Here is a 15,075-nt window from a genome sequence, read left to right on the forward strand (position 1 = left end):
CAAATGATAATTTTATGTTCAAACATTCCTCCCCCTCCTTCCATCACAAGCCTCTGCCAAACCTGCTCCACTGCCCCTACCCCTCCTGCACCATAGCCACAACACAGAGAATAATATTAAGAACAATAAAAAAAAGAAAAAGAAGATGGGGGCGGCAATATGCATTACACAGTAGGATAACTGTAGTGTCCATGTTATCTACTTAAAGGACGATTTCACCCATGTTCAACCTATCTTCATATAATTGGTCTTTACTAATGCTCATCATAAGATGGCACCATTTTTGTCTACTCGGTCAGTGTCCCAGAGTAGGGCTGTGGACAGCTCAGAAACCTGCCTACCAGTGAAAATGGGTGAAGTCGTCCTTTAAGTGAGAAAAATGCAATAATTCTGTTGTTGTAAATAGACTACTCCCAACTGCAGCAGCAACAACATGGGGTTCTGGTCTGATGAATGTATTGGTAGCTGGGTACCGATAGGCATATTCTCTGTCCCTGGAAAGACAGTGCTTTCATTCCATGTTGCACATGTTTGAAGGATGCTTAGTCTATGTCTCAGAGTCATAGATACCCTGCTATCTTTCAGCCTAGAGTGGCACCTCTCTCTTAACTGGACTGAAGGCCTTGAGATAACTATTATGCTAATCACAAAGCAGTTTCCAGGAACGAGAGAAAAAGTGTATTCAGAAATATACTCCTGAGGTCCTTAAAAAAAGAAAGAAATAATGTTTCTGCAACAAACAGTGACATCTGTCATATGTGACACCGTGGACTTTTTTTTGCCCCTGCGTTGTGTGGCCCATCAAAATGTGATTCAAATTTGGGGTCGATCGGACCAACATTATTTATCCTTTTTTGGTCAAAAAAGTCCCCTCCTAGAAAGTTTGGCAGCCAATTATAGTCAATTGGTGGAATATGAATGATACATGTTTATTACACGACTCCAGAGATAATGTTTAGCGATTTGTGTGAGATTTGTGTGAGTTTTAGTTAAGTTAGTGTGGCTAATATGGGGTGTTGCGTCATGATCCAAGGAATCCAGGGGAAATGTCCATTGAACGCCCCGCGGTTCAGAAGTTGTTGGCCAAAACTTATCAGACTGGTATAGTGATTAGAAAAATGTCGGGTGGAGCGACAGACAGACAGACAGACAGACAGACAGAACCCTTATAAAGTATCTCTAAATACGAGCACACTGTCGCAGATTCGAATGAATCAAGAAGGAGAGAGTGAGTGAAACCCATGCCTCTCTGAACTAATGACCATTCCATGTGGCAACACTGGATGCCTGAGATACATGATGATGCAACCCAAGGCATGAGGCAGAGGCAGTATGGAGAGAGCATGTGTACATTATAGAAGAAATGTGCTGCTGTCTTCCACTATAGGTTCCTAGGACAGAATGTCTATCCTGTAATACAGGATTAGTTATAAGCTAGTGTCGACAGTTGTCCTGTCAAACGTAGAAAAGAGGTTCTGTGTTGTTGATACTGTCAGGTGCAAAACTGAGAGGGTGTGTGTGTGTGTGTGTGTGTGTGTGTGTGTGTGTGTGTGTGTGTGTGTGTGTGTGTGTGTGTGTGTGTGTGTGTGTGTGTGTGTGTGTGTGTGTGTGTGTGTGTGTGTGTGTGTGTGTGTGTGTGTGTGTGTGTGTGTGTGTGTATTTTCATTTTGTAGTGTGAATGTAGTACAGTACTGAGCATTGCCAAGTTTCAGTTCCCAGCATACAGTATACAGCTGAGCTTGCAGCTGTGGACACTGGACTGAATCCAATAAATTGATTTTACAGCTTCAGACCTCTTGCTGCTGCCATTGAGAACTAAATCTGCATACATGAAAATGTGATGTTATGCTTTGTGTCATGTGGTTGAGAAAAACACATACAGTATGTACATGACACTATGATCTGACAATCAGAAGAAAAGAAAAAGTTGCCTCTTTCCCCCAAGGATGATGATAATGTTACCAGGGGGAAATGCACAATTCAAGTTGCTGTCTACTTGTTTGGTTAATTTATGACTCTGACATTTCAGGGTGCAATTGCACCACCCTTGAACTTTGGTTGCAGAATATGCACACAACCCACTTCCATCTGGACCTGTTGTCTGAGAATGTCTCGTACCCTGGTCATGTTTTTATACTCCCACTGTGCCTATCCAGTGATGTGTGACTGCCAGTAATGTGTTCAGAATCTGGAATCTTTGTTGCATCACAGCGTGATATTATAGCCCCTAATCACTTGCATTGCTATAGCTAGCTTAATATGTGATGTGTAATCGAACATCGTGTTAAGATTCCTAATGAACGATCAACCATTACATGATCATTACGTATTCAAAAGGAGACAAAACAACCAGATCACTGTAGTGCATGTTCTTGGTGAGGTGGTTAACCTTACATTACATTTTGGATACATTCCAAAATGAATTCCTTTTATGAAATGGCCTGAAGGGCCCCACCTGATGATCATGAGTGCATCCTGGCTCATATTAACGTAACCTGTCAGACATAGCCATGCTTAAGCTGATCAGGAAGGTCTTATAATCAGTTCTATGCTTGACAGGTAGCTAACAAAGGACAAACAATGTTGGTTGCGATGTTGTAGTTTAATTTAATGTATAGACTTTTTAATGCCATTATGTAAGCTGTCTATCTTGCATTTGTTTTATTGTTTCGTTTTTAAAGATATTCTTTGGGCCTTTATTGACAGTGACATTGCAGGGAAATGACAATCAGCTAATCCATCCGTCCGGGAGTCGAACATACAGTACACAGGACTACAAATATGGGGTGGGGAGGCAAAAAAGACATGGTAAATGATGAAGGAAAAAGAATGGGGTGCATTGCTTTGTACAACATTGTACTAAGCGAGCCTAGCTGAGCACAATGCCCCTGTAATCACTCAATAACCTTTTGCCTTATCAACGTCTTTCAGAGAACTGTCTGCTCTCTCCTATTTATCAAATCCAGACAGTTCCAATTGTCCTTCGAGAAACATCCTGCCCTCCACATTTTGCCATTTGATAAAGTGGCAGTCGACCATGTATACTGTATGTATAGGTAACAGGAACGCTCGCCCCAAAATACACTTTCCCCCATTTTCCCGTGGCCCGCTTGCCCCCAGCGGTTGCATTGTAAGATAGATAATATTGAAATATACCAGGACTCCCAAGCCTTTCCTTAATCTAGATTATTTTTTCTTCTTTTTTTTAAGCTTTCCCTGCATGGGATTTCCCTACATTTCAGAGAAATGTACAGTATGAAAGAGTATGAACCCCAGAATGATCATTTTTAATGTCAATTGATTGAAATATATATATCGGTGTTGTTAATACTGGTACTGTAGGCCTAATTAATAATGGTACTGGAATAACTATGTTGTTAATTCTGGTACTAGTGGTTATAGTGATACCGTATATTTGAGTGTCGTGCACAAGTATTGTGTGTTTGCTTGGTTTGCATTGGTTTCAAGTGTCAACTGCTCACTCACACTCACTAAAAAGGACAGCATTGTAGCTTGTCTGTGTGCTGATGCTGTACAGTGTCACTTATTTCTGAAACAGTGATTGGCTGATTGGAGGGGAGTGGGTCATGTGCGTCAGATGTGAGATGTGTTCTCATTCTTTGGCCATATGTGTCAGCTCATCACGCTCCTCTGTGACCCTTTCAGTTAATGACGGCATGGCTATTGGTTATACACATTCTACAACATCAGGCCGCACGGACAGATGTCTACCTATTGCGTCTATGTAAATCTATCATAAGCTCTTAATGTCATCATCAAACCATGTTTCTGTTATTGTCTGTTCATTCATATCTCTACAAATGAGCTAATTTGTATTTGTGCAACTTGGTGACTGCCACCATCTTGTGACCATTATGGCTCGTCACTACCAATGTTTAGGCCTACTAATATTTACTAGTATCACGAGTGCTTACGTGTGAGAACATGTGCCCTCACGTTTAGTGTCATGTTCTTCTACTGAGCTCCTTTGAAGTGAAAATACAACACCCTCATGTCTTAATATCCACAACAAATTGTTCAAGGGTGCTGGAGGTACTTTCTCTGCCCATCATTTTTATGAACTTTCCTCCACTGGTTCCACTCCCCAGCAGACAAACACCAGATGTGACTCGGTGAACGTTTAAATACAGAATTATAACTGATCAAAATAGAAATTAGCGTTCACAATACCACCAACATTTATTTGCATGGGTGTGGTTATGGTAACACCTGTAAAACAAGTAGCTTTGTATGTTTACATACATTTTGCATAATTTATATACACCTTATGTGAATGTGATTCATGTGTAAGGTTCAGAAAGGCATCCATATTTCATATTTTGATCAAACTCCAGCATTCTTTATCATCTCTCAATGAGTTTATATTATATTCTGTATAGTGTGATACCAAAGACATAACAATAAAAGCTGGAACTTTAAAAAAAAATTATATATAATTTAACACCTACAGTCTCTGTTGCTCAAAAGTAAAAAATCATGGACTATATATATGCATTCATTGTAATATAGTTATTAGATAAATAGAGCCACGACTCAAAGAAAATGTTCACCATAGATTAAAAATGTACAGTATTTATTAAAAGCACACCCTGTAATGACAGGAAATGTATAATATATAAAAGTTAAATAACACCGGAAACCAAAACATCATACTGTATATCATAATAGTTACAACTTCATGTGATGTATTGTCATTGCTACACAATTATTGCATCAATAATTTAATAGAGATTAAAACTATAATGTATAATAATAATAATATATATATACGTATATAGTGTATAACAATATACACCTTAAACTTTGCCAGTGACCTGAAACATACTGTACAACCCAAATAATAAAACTTATTTACATACTTTGGTGGGAGATTATTTTGATTTGATTTACTTCTGATTGTGAAAGCACCATAAATAGACTAGAACAGTAACAATCAAGTCAATCGAAACAAATAATCATGAATCAATGTATGCAAACACTCATAATCCTGAAATATTGCAATATTGTCATAGATTGGATAAAAAAAGATAACACACTAATGGGTTTCATTTCATGGTAGGAATGTTGTCTCGTATATTGCATCCAATGCAATATGCAAACGTTATATATCACTAAACACATAACCTGCTATACTGTACAATTAACTCAACAACTCAACACGTTGCAGGGCCCGGGAATCGAACCTGGGACTCCCAGGCGGCCTGTCTACCCATTCAGCTATGGCCGCCCCAAACAAACAGCCTCAGGTGTGATTTACAAAAACAAATCGAACTCTAGCCTTGGATAGTACATGTCAAAAGAATATACGATAGTCACAACACAAGACACAACATACAGAGGCGTCAGGGGGGGTGCAAACATTTACTGAGAGTTACTGTATGTGCTATCCGTTTCTCTAATGCAGTTGTTGATAAGAAGAATTATGCAATTTTTCAGATGATGATTACGGTGATGATGTTAGCCACTTTCAAGCTGGCATCCCTTTTTTGGGTATGGGCTAAAATGGCCAAAAACTGTTTTTCAATTTTCAACAATAGCAAAAATAGCAGATCTACAGTACAAGCTTATAGATTGACTGTTTTTGCGTGGCACGTCATACGAGGGCTTAAGTGGTTAATGTCGATGATGATGATGTTAATGATGAAGGTGATGATGATGATGATGACAGTGTGGAAACCTCTATGGCCGCCTCATTCATTCCCTGTTTAAAGAAGCTCCCATGAGTCTTGAGTCTGTGCAATCTGCAAAGTGACACAAAAACAAATAATAAGCACAACAACTAAGTTTATCCTTGATCCTATTTCCATTAAAGGCTGTCCAATGTTCACACAGCTTCGCTCACCTCTCTAGACGCCTGCTGTTTTGATCCTCTTTGGATTTTGCAAAGATCACAGCGTCACCGCCTTGAACTAGTTGGGCCAGATCTGTGTCTTGAGCTCGGAAAATAAGCCTGTAGGGGGGAAAGAAACAGAAAAGAAATGTTTTTAAATGAAGATTATGAATTAATTTAAACACATTATTATTGATAAGAAAATCTGTTATAATATTATGAGGAAAATCTGCCTGTTCGTATCTGCATTGGTTTTGTTGTTTTATCTATCCTGCACACATTTTCCCTCTGCTCCCTTTGTGTATTCTTTAAATCAATTTCCTTCCGTTTTACTACACCACAACTAATCTGAATAAACTAGCTGAAGCTAAACTCATTTGAGAGTGAGAGATCCTTACTTGGACTGCGTCTCCCCGGCTTTGATGCGCATCCTGCGGATCTGCAGCTCATGTCCATTCATGAAAGAGAAGATAGAATCGCTCTCCCACCTCAGCTTCACCCTCAGCAGCTCTCCGATGTCAACCTCAGTGGTGAGGAGGAAGGACACTGTGGTGTTGGTGTGCAGGTCGGCCCTGAGGACAGCACAGTTGCAATGGGACATACTGTAAAATCCTATCAGTTATAATATAGACATAAACAGTAAATGCACCTATGGTATATCAATTCAATCTGAATAATAAAACCTTGGCATATTAGATAAGCACAATCAGTGTAGCATCTCCTGTGTTATGTCATACATACTGTATAATTAATTCAAACTGTAAGGTAAGGTAAGCCACATGTGCCTACTGCCTACATAAAGAGCATCATTTGATAAATAAAGTCATGGCCTGCTTACAGTATCATGGTGATGTCTTCCTTTTCTCCGTGGGTTCCATAGAGGGACACGAGGATAGGCTGCTGAGTCAGGCTCAGGTCCTTTTGTCCGAAGAAATGGACCTTAATCTGGTAGTGAAAAACTGGAGAAACATAACGTTCTCTTTAGATAACATAGAGATAGATCGGAATGACATAACTTGCATTGGCATCGGGGGAAAAAAGCACGAAGGCACATGCCTAAAAAAGCTGATTTGCGTGCCCAACAAAACTACGGGGAAAAAAGGAGAATTTTGTTAACCTGATCTTATAAATACAACACAAACTTAAATCCACACCTTTAAACGGCGTCCTCTCTCCAGTCTTGAGGTACATCTTAGTACTCCGGCTGGTTCGCACCTTGTTGACGCCATAGCCCAGGTTGTTGCAGCGGTTCTTGCGGCAGCTCAGACACAAGCCCCTGTTGAAGGCGTCTTTGGAGTTGCAGCGATAAGCCATACTCGCCTGCTGACGGTTCACCAGAGAATCAATGAACAGGTGCACAGAGCGCTCATGGGCGCACTTTACAAGCTGATCCACATCTGTTGACACACACACGCACACGCACGCACACACACACACACACACACACACACACAACGCTGTGTTTACATACTAGGAAACATCAGCCATGAGCATATTCATATTGGTGAGTTAAATGTTTGGCAAAGTATACTGCTACTTGGTGTTATTTATTTTACATTTAAATTAAGAGCAAATATTTATTTATTTATTGTACAATATAGAGTGGTAGGTTCTACAAACATAGGTTCTATCATGACACACATTTAAACTTAATAGATCAGTTTGTCTCATTGGTCTTCAAATGTCCCTGTGCTTGGGTTAGTCTCAGTTGAAGTTCATTACTATGTGTTTGTTAACTGTTCAATGCCATGTATGGTATGGTTTTTGCTGCCACCTATGAAGCTTACATTAAAATTATCTTTAAAATGATGTTAATGCCTGCTAAGTTATTGACTATCAAAAAGGCTTAACACTTAAATACATGCACCTTGTCTGGATCAGCAACAGATCATAAGTATACTATTTTAAATGAACATTCATTAAACAAAATCACTGATCCTGACTAATCCTCTGCAATGTCTGCAGCTCTATTGGGGTCACCGCCGAGCCTATAACCATACAGTGAACATAAGAAACGTACTGTTGATGCCGAACGCAGCTATCATCTCTATGGCATAGCGAAAGGTACAGCCAGGTTGTTCATAGCCTCCATTAGGGTAGATATCCACATGGCCCACGGGTCTTTGTATTCCGATGCTTAAGTCCGGGCTTCCTTTGGTGTTTGTGTGGAGAACATCCACAAAGTTGGCATCATCAGGAGACAGCCTTCGCAGCGCGTTGGCATACTCAAAATGAGGTCCAGCAGGATCCATGCCTGGTGGAGAGGAGAGGGATATAAGGACAAAAGGTTCCAAAGACATTCGATCGTTTTCTAAAACGGCCCTGTGGGAAAAATGCAAAGTTGCAACTGAATATCTAAAGCTCCAATGCATATCAATGTTGTAGTGAAATCAAAAGTGAAACAACATACGTAAAGGAAAATGTCACCTTCTACAGTAAAAACTGTAACTGAGGAGGGGGTGTAACTGACATATAATGAATACAGACAGTAAACACAGAACATGTGTACTATGTTCAAATCAGACTGGAGCTCTGAAAGGCATAATAACAACCTGTGTGGGGTTGCTAATCTCTTTGCAATACAGTGTTCCCATGTTTTGTTACGCAGGGGAAAGTTGTGTTTGTGTGGGTAGGGGGCTCACACCTGTTATTCTGTTCACTTTGTTGTTGGTAAGGTTCCCTGCGACTCCTGCCACATGGGCGCCCAGGCTATATCCCAGTAGATGAAGTTTTGAAAGATCATATTTCAGTCCAGTCTGCAAGATAAGAATTACAATAACTTTTAAAAATCAATGCGCCCCAAAAAGGTTTATCTTGGCAACCTTGGTGAAAAGATGAGTAGACAGTTTCCCAGAGATTCACTGTCTGTACAAAATATACACAGAACAAGGATTAGCATACAGGACGGTGCAAAGGTAGGACACAAGACAAACAACAGACAGTGAACTATGCAAATATCTCTACAGTAGACATTACATTACATTCAGTGCATATACACTATACTGTGGTATATACGCACTTTGTGGGTCACATGGTTTAACCCTTTAAGACCGAGAAGAACGCATCTGTGTCATTTTATAGATTTCTTTAGCTATTCAAAAATAGCAGATATACAAAAAAAAATCTTTGAATATATATATATTTTTAAAGCAAACATTTTTAACTCAAATCTTTGCTTCTGGGGGTTCTACAAATGTCTTCTAAATCCTAGTTTTTTGAAAAAAAAGACCCCCATCTCGAAATATTTTGTTCCAGGGACCCCCCAGAAGTTGTAACAGCGTTAAAAATGTTCGCTACGGAAAATAATTTATATATTCAAAGATTTGCACACATTTTCAAGATTTTTCTAAGAAATAGCAGATCTACAAGCTTGTAGCGCGACTACGAGCTTGTAGATCTGCTATTTTTGAATAGCCCAAAGAAATCTAAAAATGACACATAGAATGCGTTCCAGGTCCTATAATGGTTTAAAGACTCACCTCCAGCCAGTCAATCAGCTTGGCTACATCCTGGCCGGCCAGCTCGGTGTTCTCTGCTGAGTTGGGATAGTGAAGTTGGGCTCTTTCTAGCCAGTCCACCACTAGAACATTGGCACTTGGCTCCCTTTCAAGCAGGGCAGCAACAAGCTTATGGACCCAGCTTTCAAAAATCCCTGCCACCTATAGATTAGAGCAAGCAATTTATGTTACCATAGAGACTGGGACAGTGATGAGAAGAAAACTTTTGTCAATAAAAATAAAAATAAATCAAACAAACAAAATAAAATGTATCGCTATTTAAAAATGCTTCATAATAAATAAATAAAAAGGAAGGCTATTCTGGTAGAAAATACTACGTAAATACTTCATATTAATAGATAAAGTTTTATTTTTTAGCGTGATACTCAAGTGTATGCCACTTTTTAAGGAACTGGCAGTTTGAAAGATTATGGGCTACTTACCGACCAGCCATGGATGATCGCAAATGTAGTTGCTGAGGTGTTGAATCCACACAGAGAGACGGTGTCCTGTCTCCCGGGTACCAGGTAACACAGATCTTCTTCTGGCTCCTCTGCACTGCGCACTGAGAACTTGGTTTCAATGTCAGTGTAGTCAACCACCGCCTCGGTAGTATTATTACCTATATGAGAGAGATCACTGGTGATTCAACGGCCTTAAAGCATGCCGAGATTGCCGACAGAAATAATGCAAGCTTTATTTATACAGCACATTTAAAACTATCGAGATTGACCAACGAGCTGTAGCTACACAGCATCAATAAAATATGATGCATGTGCACCCATAGCATCAAAACACAATTGAAGTCAAATAAGTAGGCTACAGCCGCTACAATAACCTGATTTGGCCAAGCTATGTCTTGACAGTCGTTTAACCGACTAAAAGTGTGTTCCAATTATGCCATAGTTCGATTGGTATCATCAGCAAATTAGATACTACACATACAGTGACAGTCTATACCAGTGGTTCACAAACTTTTTAGCTCAAGAAGACCCAAAAGAGAAATGACGTTTGCCCGGGACCCAAACTAGTGAAAATAGCAGATCTACAAGCAATGCACGCCATGTGAGCTTGTAGATATAGGCTATTTTCACTTCTTAAACATTTTTTTTTAAATGTGTGGAATTTCTTAGATTTGTTTTCTTTTTTCATGAAATTCCAATGAAAAATCATTTAATTTGTTTTTATTTCAAGAATTATTTGTATTTATTTTTTATGTTTTGACATTTACTCGTGACCCATAAAAACCCATAAAACAGAACGGCAACTTACTCTGATCAGTAGTTTCGGTGGTGTTGGAGACAGCTTCACATGACTTTATCAATACAATCCCTATGAACAACCAGGTAGGCCAAAGCACTACTTTCCCCTGCATAGTACAGTAACCGTTATCTATTTAGGAGAACTTTAATTAGGAAAGAAAATGTTGTCCAACGCAAATCCAACGGAATTGCCACTCGAAATGTATTTCGTGAAATGTTATCCTCATCAACAACACGTCTGTTTATGAATTCATTCATGGATGAATGAAATCCCTCCATTTATAGGAACGCTGGCGCGACACGCAACTGTAAACCTTTTGCCATTGGTTTAAAGAAGAAAAGGGGGCGTGGCCAACCTTCCCCAACTGGGACAATGTCAACGTGTCACGTGGTTGTTGTGTACTGTACCACCACTACAGACTGTCTACAGCCACACCTGTTGAACTATGCTCTATTGTCACAATTTATTTGCAGGTCCAGTTTGCATCATGTCCTGCAGCGTGTTGGCTACTTGGCAGTGGTGGAAAAAATGACTCATATTCTTTACTTGAGTAAAAGTATTAATACAGCAATGTAGAAATAGTTGCAAGTAAAAGTTCGGAATTCAAAATTTACTTCAGTAAAAGTACAAAAGTATTGCTATCAAAATGTACTTAAAGTACCAAAAGTAGAAAGTAATCATTATGCAGACAAATGTATACAAAATAGCAGATCTACAAGCTCACAACTATTTCAAATTAAGTATATAGGGATAAAGTGGTTAATGCATGTTTTGTAATAATAATAAAAATCTGCAAAGTAACTAGTAACTGAAGTTTTCAAATAATTGTAGTGGAGTAAAAAGTACAATATTTGCATCTGAGATGTAGTGGAGTAGAAGTAAAAGTACTGACATTTTAAATTAATCAAGTAAAGTAAAAATTCCTCAAATTTTAGACCAGACAGACAGACAGACAGACTGCACTGGCCTTGAACCAATCATGTTTTTTTTATTCAAATGCTGCAATCTCTGCAAACAGATATTTTTTTATGTTAGAGATTGTACAATGTCTCCCATGACAGACACAGCCATTGCATTTTTGCCTCATCCAGTTTGTTGGAACAACTTTTCATGCCAGATTTTTTTTAGGGTTGAATGTGATGTCATTTCAGCCAATGAAACCAAAGGTTCACTACCCTCCCACAACACACACACACACACACACACACACACACACACACACACACACACACACACACACACACACACACACACACACACACACACACACACACACACACACACACACACACACACACACACACACACACACACACACACACACACACACACACACACACACACACACACACACACACACTGACACACATACAGTAAATCAGATGTGCGGCTTCCAAGCAAAACCTTGCCGTTTCTGACCAGAGAATGCCTTTGATGTATTATGCTGTTGCACAGTAAAAGCCTCTGTGTTAATTTACACATGGAGGAGTTTCATCAATGGCCTATGTTCCTCAGGGAATTGAAAGGCCCAAGTAAGTCAGTAAGTAAGTAACTTGGAGAGTGTGCAAATGTAACTTGATTACATTTGTACACTCATGAATACTGTCTATTTTACTGTGTCCATGCATAAACAGAGAGGTGTGTGGGGTACGTCTACATAAATCACATCTCCTCCAGCAGTGGTGGGAAAAGTACTCAAATGTTTTACTTAAGTAAAAGTATCAATACTGCAATGTAAAAGTACTCTGTTACAAGTAAAAGTCCGGAATTCTAAATTTACTTGGGTAAAAGTACAAAAGTATTGGTATCAAAATGTACTTAAAGTACCAAAAGTAAAAGTACTAAAATGTTTGAAAATAGACGATCTACAAGCTCACAACGCGTCGCACCGCAACGCGTTGTGAGCTTGTAGATCGGCTATTTTCAAATAGCCTATGTACAAAATAGGGCTAAAGTGGTTAGTGTTAATGTATGTTTTATAGTGTAATAATTTATATCTGCAAAGTAACAAGTAACTAAAGTTTTCAAATATTTGTAGTGGAGTAAAAGTACAATATTTGCCACTGAGATGTATACTGGAATACTCCAGTGAAGTAAAAGTACCTAAAAATTTAACTTAAGTACAGTAATTGAGTAAATGTACTTAGTTACTTTACACCACTGTCCTCCAGAGACATGATGACTAATACTCATACAGCGCATACAGGTTTATCTTGTTTTCACTGGCGAAGGACTGAATACCCTGGTTAAAGTAGGTAGCACTTTTACAAGAAGTCACATAATATACCATCCCTTGTACTAAAGTAGTCAATAGTGACATTTTCTTTTTTGTATCTATAAACCAAAATTGGCAAAAGACTGTTGTGTTCTAGCATTTGTAACACATGTCCTCTCTGTGAGGTGAGTGACACAAGGTGACCACACTCATTGTAGTCCATGAGCCAGACAAGATTTCATTATCGAAAGAGTGGGCAAAACCATACCTATATTAAATTGTTCATAGGGTCAATACGAGTAAATAAATATATGATAACCTCTCCACAGGAGCAGCTTTTTCATGGTTATCACACATTTTGTTATTTTCCCCATACGTACAAGACAGGTGAAAAAATGACAAAATTTAAAAAGGAGTTATAATAATGAAACTTCCTGAGTTGATTACTTACATGAAGACAATGATTTATCGTACTACAAGTTTTCTGAAATTGTATATTTAAATATGCAAATTAGGCATTTAGTCCATGAGCCAGAGCCCCAAAATTGAGCCAGATATTGAATATTCCCTCGTTAAAAACCTTTGACTCCAACATCTTAACAAAATGAAATAAGTATGTTGACTCTGGCTTTGTCCAATGTTCCAATGTTGATTCTGGAAAGTTATGCAAATGTGGGCATATTTTCCTAATGCCTAATTTGCATATTTAAATATACAATTTCAGAAAACTTGTAATACGATAAATCATTGTCTTCATGTAAGTAATCAACTCAGGAAGTTTCATTATGATAACTCTTTTTTATTTTATTTTATTTTTTGACCTGTCTTGTACGTATGGGGAAAATAACAAAATGTGTGATAACCATGAAAAAGCTGCTCCTGTGGAAAGGTTATCATATATTTATTTACTCGTATTGACCCTATGAACAATTTAATATAGGTTTGGTTTTGCCCACTCTTTCGATAATCATTGCTCAATTTTGGGGCTCTGGCTCATGGACTATTGGCAGTCTCTCAAGGGTGCATGTGTCTTAACCACATTAACCCTGCATGCATGGCATCCTTATTTTGGGCGTGTCATTATAAGCAAAACATTTCCCAAATTTTAGCTATTTGTCTGTGAAGTATATTGGGCTTAAGCCGTTAATGTGTGTGTGTGTGTGTGTGTGTGTGTGTGTGTGTGTGTGTGTGTGTGTGTGTGTGTGTGTGTGTGTGTGTGTGTGTGTGTGTGTGTGTGTGTGTGTGTGTGTGTGTGTGTGTGTGTGTGTGTGTGTGTGTGTGTGTGTGTGTGTGTGTGTGTGTGTGTGTGTGTGTGTGTGTGTGTGTGTGTGGTAAAACTATGGACAAAGTTGTTCCTTCCTCAGTTAATGTGAAACAGGCAGATCCGACCATGTGCAAACCATATGAGCCAGCCAGTTAATCCAAGCTATTACAATACTAGAGCCTGTGCTGGAATGTATACTGTAGGCTCAGGGGTGAGAATAGAGGTTGTGTGGATGGGTGAGGTCTAATTTATACATGTTCTATTGTAATTGCTTGTTCCATTCTGTTATTTTAGACATATTACACTAAGATAAAACACCCACAGATTACTGAGTCAATGAGTAGCTAATAATACGTTTTATACATTTTTCCTCACAGAGATTTGCACCCCCAAGCTAAAGGCTCAGACTGTGTGAAATCTCCATCTCCTGCAGCAAAGTTTCCGTAGAATTCCAAGGATTCTTAGATTATTGTCTCATCACACATAGGCCTATTAACTCTAAATGAGGCTTTAGGAACCCTGAGGCAAAAGATTGGTGGGGTTCTCACTTTTATGTTGGTTAGTTCAGTTCTGCTTCTAGTGAAGGAATTATGAGACGAAAAAGAAATTATTCCACCCTGTCCCCACCTGTGTGTTGGGCTTTTGCAAGTGTACTGGTGTCTTTCCTTATGTACATGTAAGGGGAGACCGAGGCAGGTGGTCACACTTTTTGCTTTCATTTCAATATCTCTGTCTCAGTACATCACAGTCACTCATTTCTCATATGAAATTAAAGAATAAACCATTCTGCACAAATGTATATACTTTCATACACATTAATATAGATATATGAATGGTTAAGTACAGGATGTGCATTTGTGACAAGTTGCTCCATTTATCACAATACACAAGGTAAGTTGTCACATTATATATTTCAACAAATATTTAAGCATAGGCTGTCCACAATCAGTTTAGCAGTTACAAATCTGGTTTGTTTACTTTAGAC

General features: G+C 38.8%; 2 protein-coding genes across 2 annotated transcripts in view; one reads left to right on the forward strand and one right to left on the reverse strand.

The window, feature by feature from the left end:
• Positions 1-15,075, forward strand: part of tpm4b (tropomyosin 4b) — a 115,547-nt gene that overhangs the window by 76,404 nt on the left and 24,068 nt on the right. The gene's annotated exons all lie outside the window — the stretch shown is intronic.
• Positions 4,578-10,845, reverse strand: LOC308093718 (lipoprotein lipase). Its single transcript, XM_080440047.1, has 10 exons — positions 10,621-10,845; positions 9,792-9,970; positions 9,331-9,510; positions 8,496-8,607; positions 7,872-8,105; positions 7,006-7,248; positions 6,690-6,810; positions 6,250-6,423; positions 5,864-5,971; positions 4,578-5,762 (listed from the first exon to the last, which is right to left on the reverse strand). Exons 1-10 carry the CDS (start codon positions 10,721-10,723, stop codon positions 5,627-5,629), a joined length of 1,590 nt encoding a protein of 529 aa, XP_080296173.1. The 5' UTR covers positions 10,724-10,845; the 3' UTR covers positions 4,578-5,626.

This window comes from Gymnoscopelus braueri, assembly GCF_963280865.1.
Source record: "Gymnoscopelus braueri genome assembly, chromosome: 10".
NCBI classification, from domain to species: Eukaryota; Metazoa; Chordata; class Actinopteri; order Myctophiformes; family Myctophidae; genus Gymnoscopelus; species Gymnoscopelus braueri.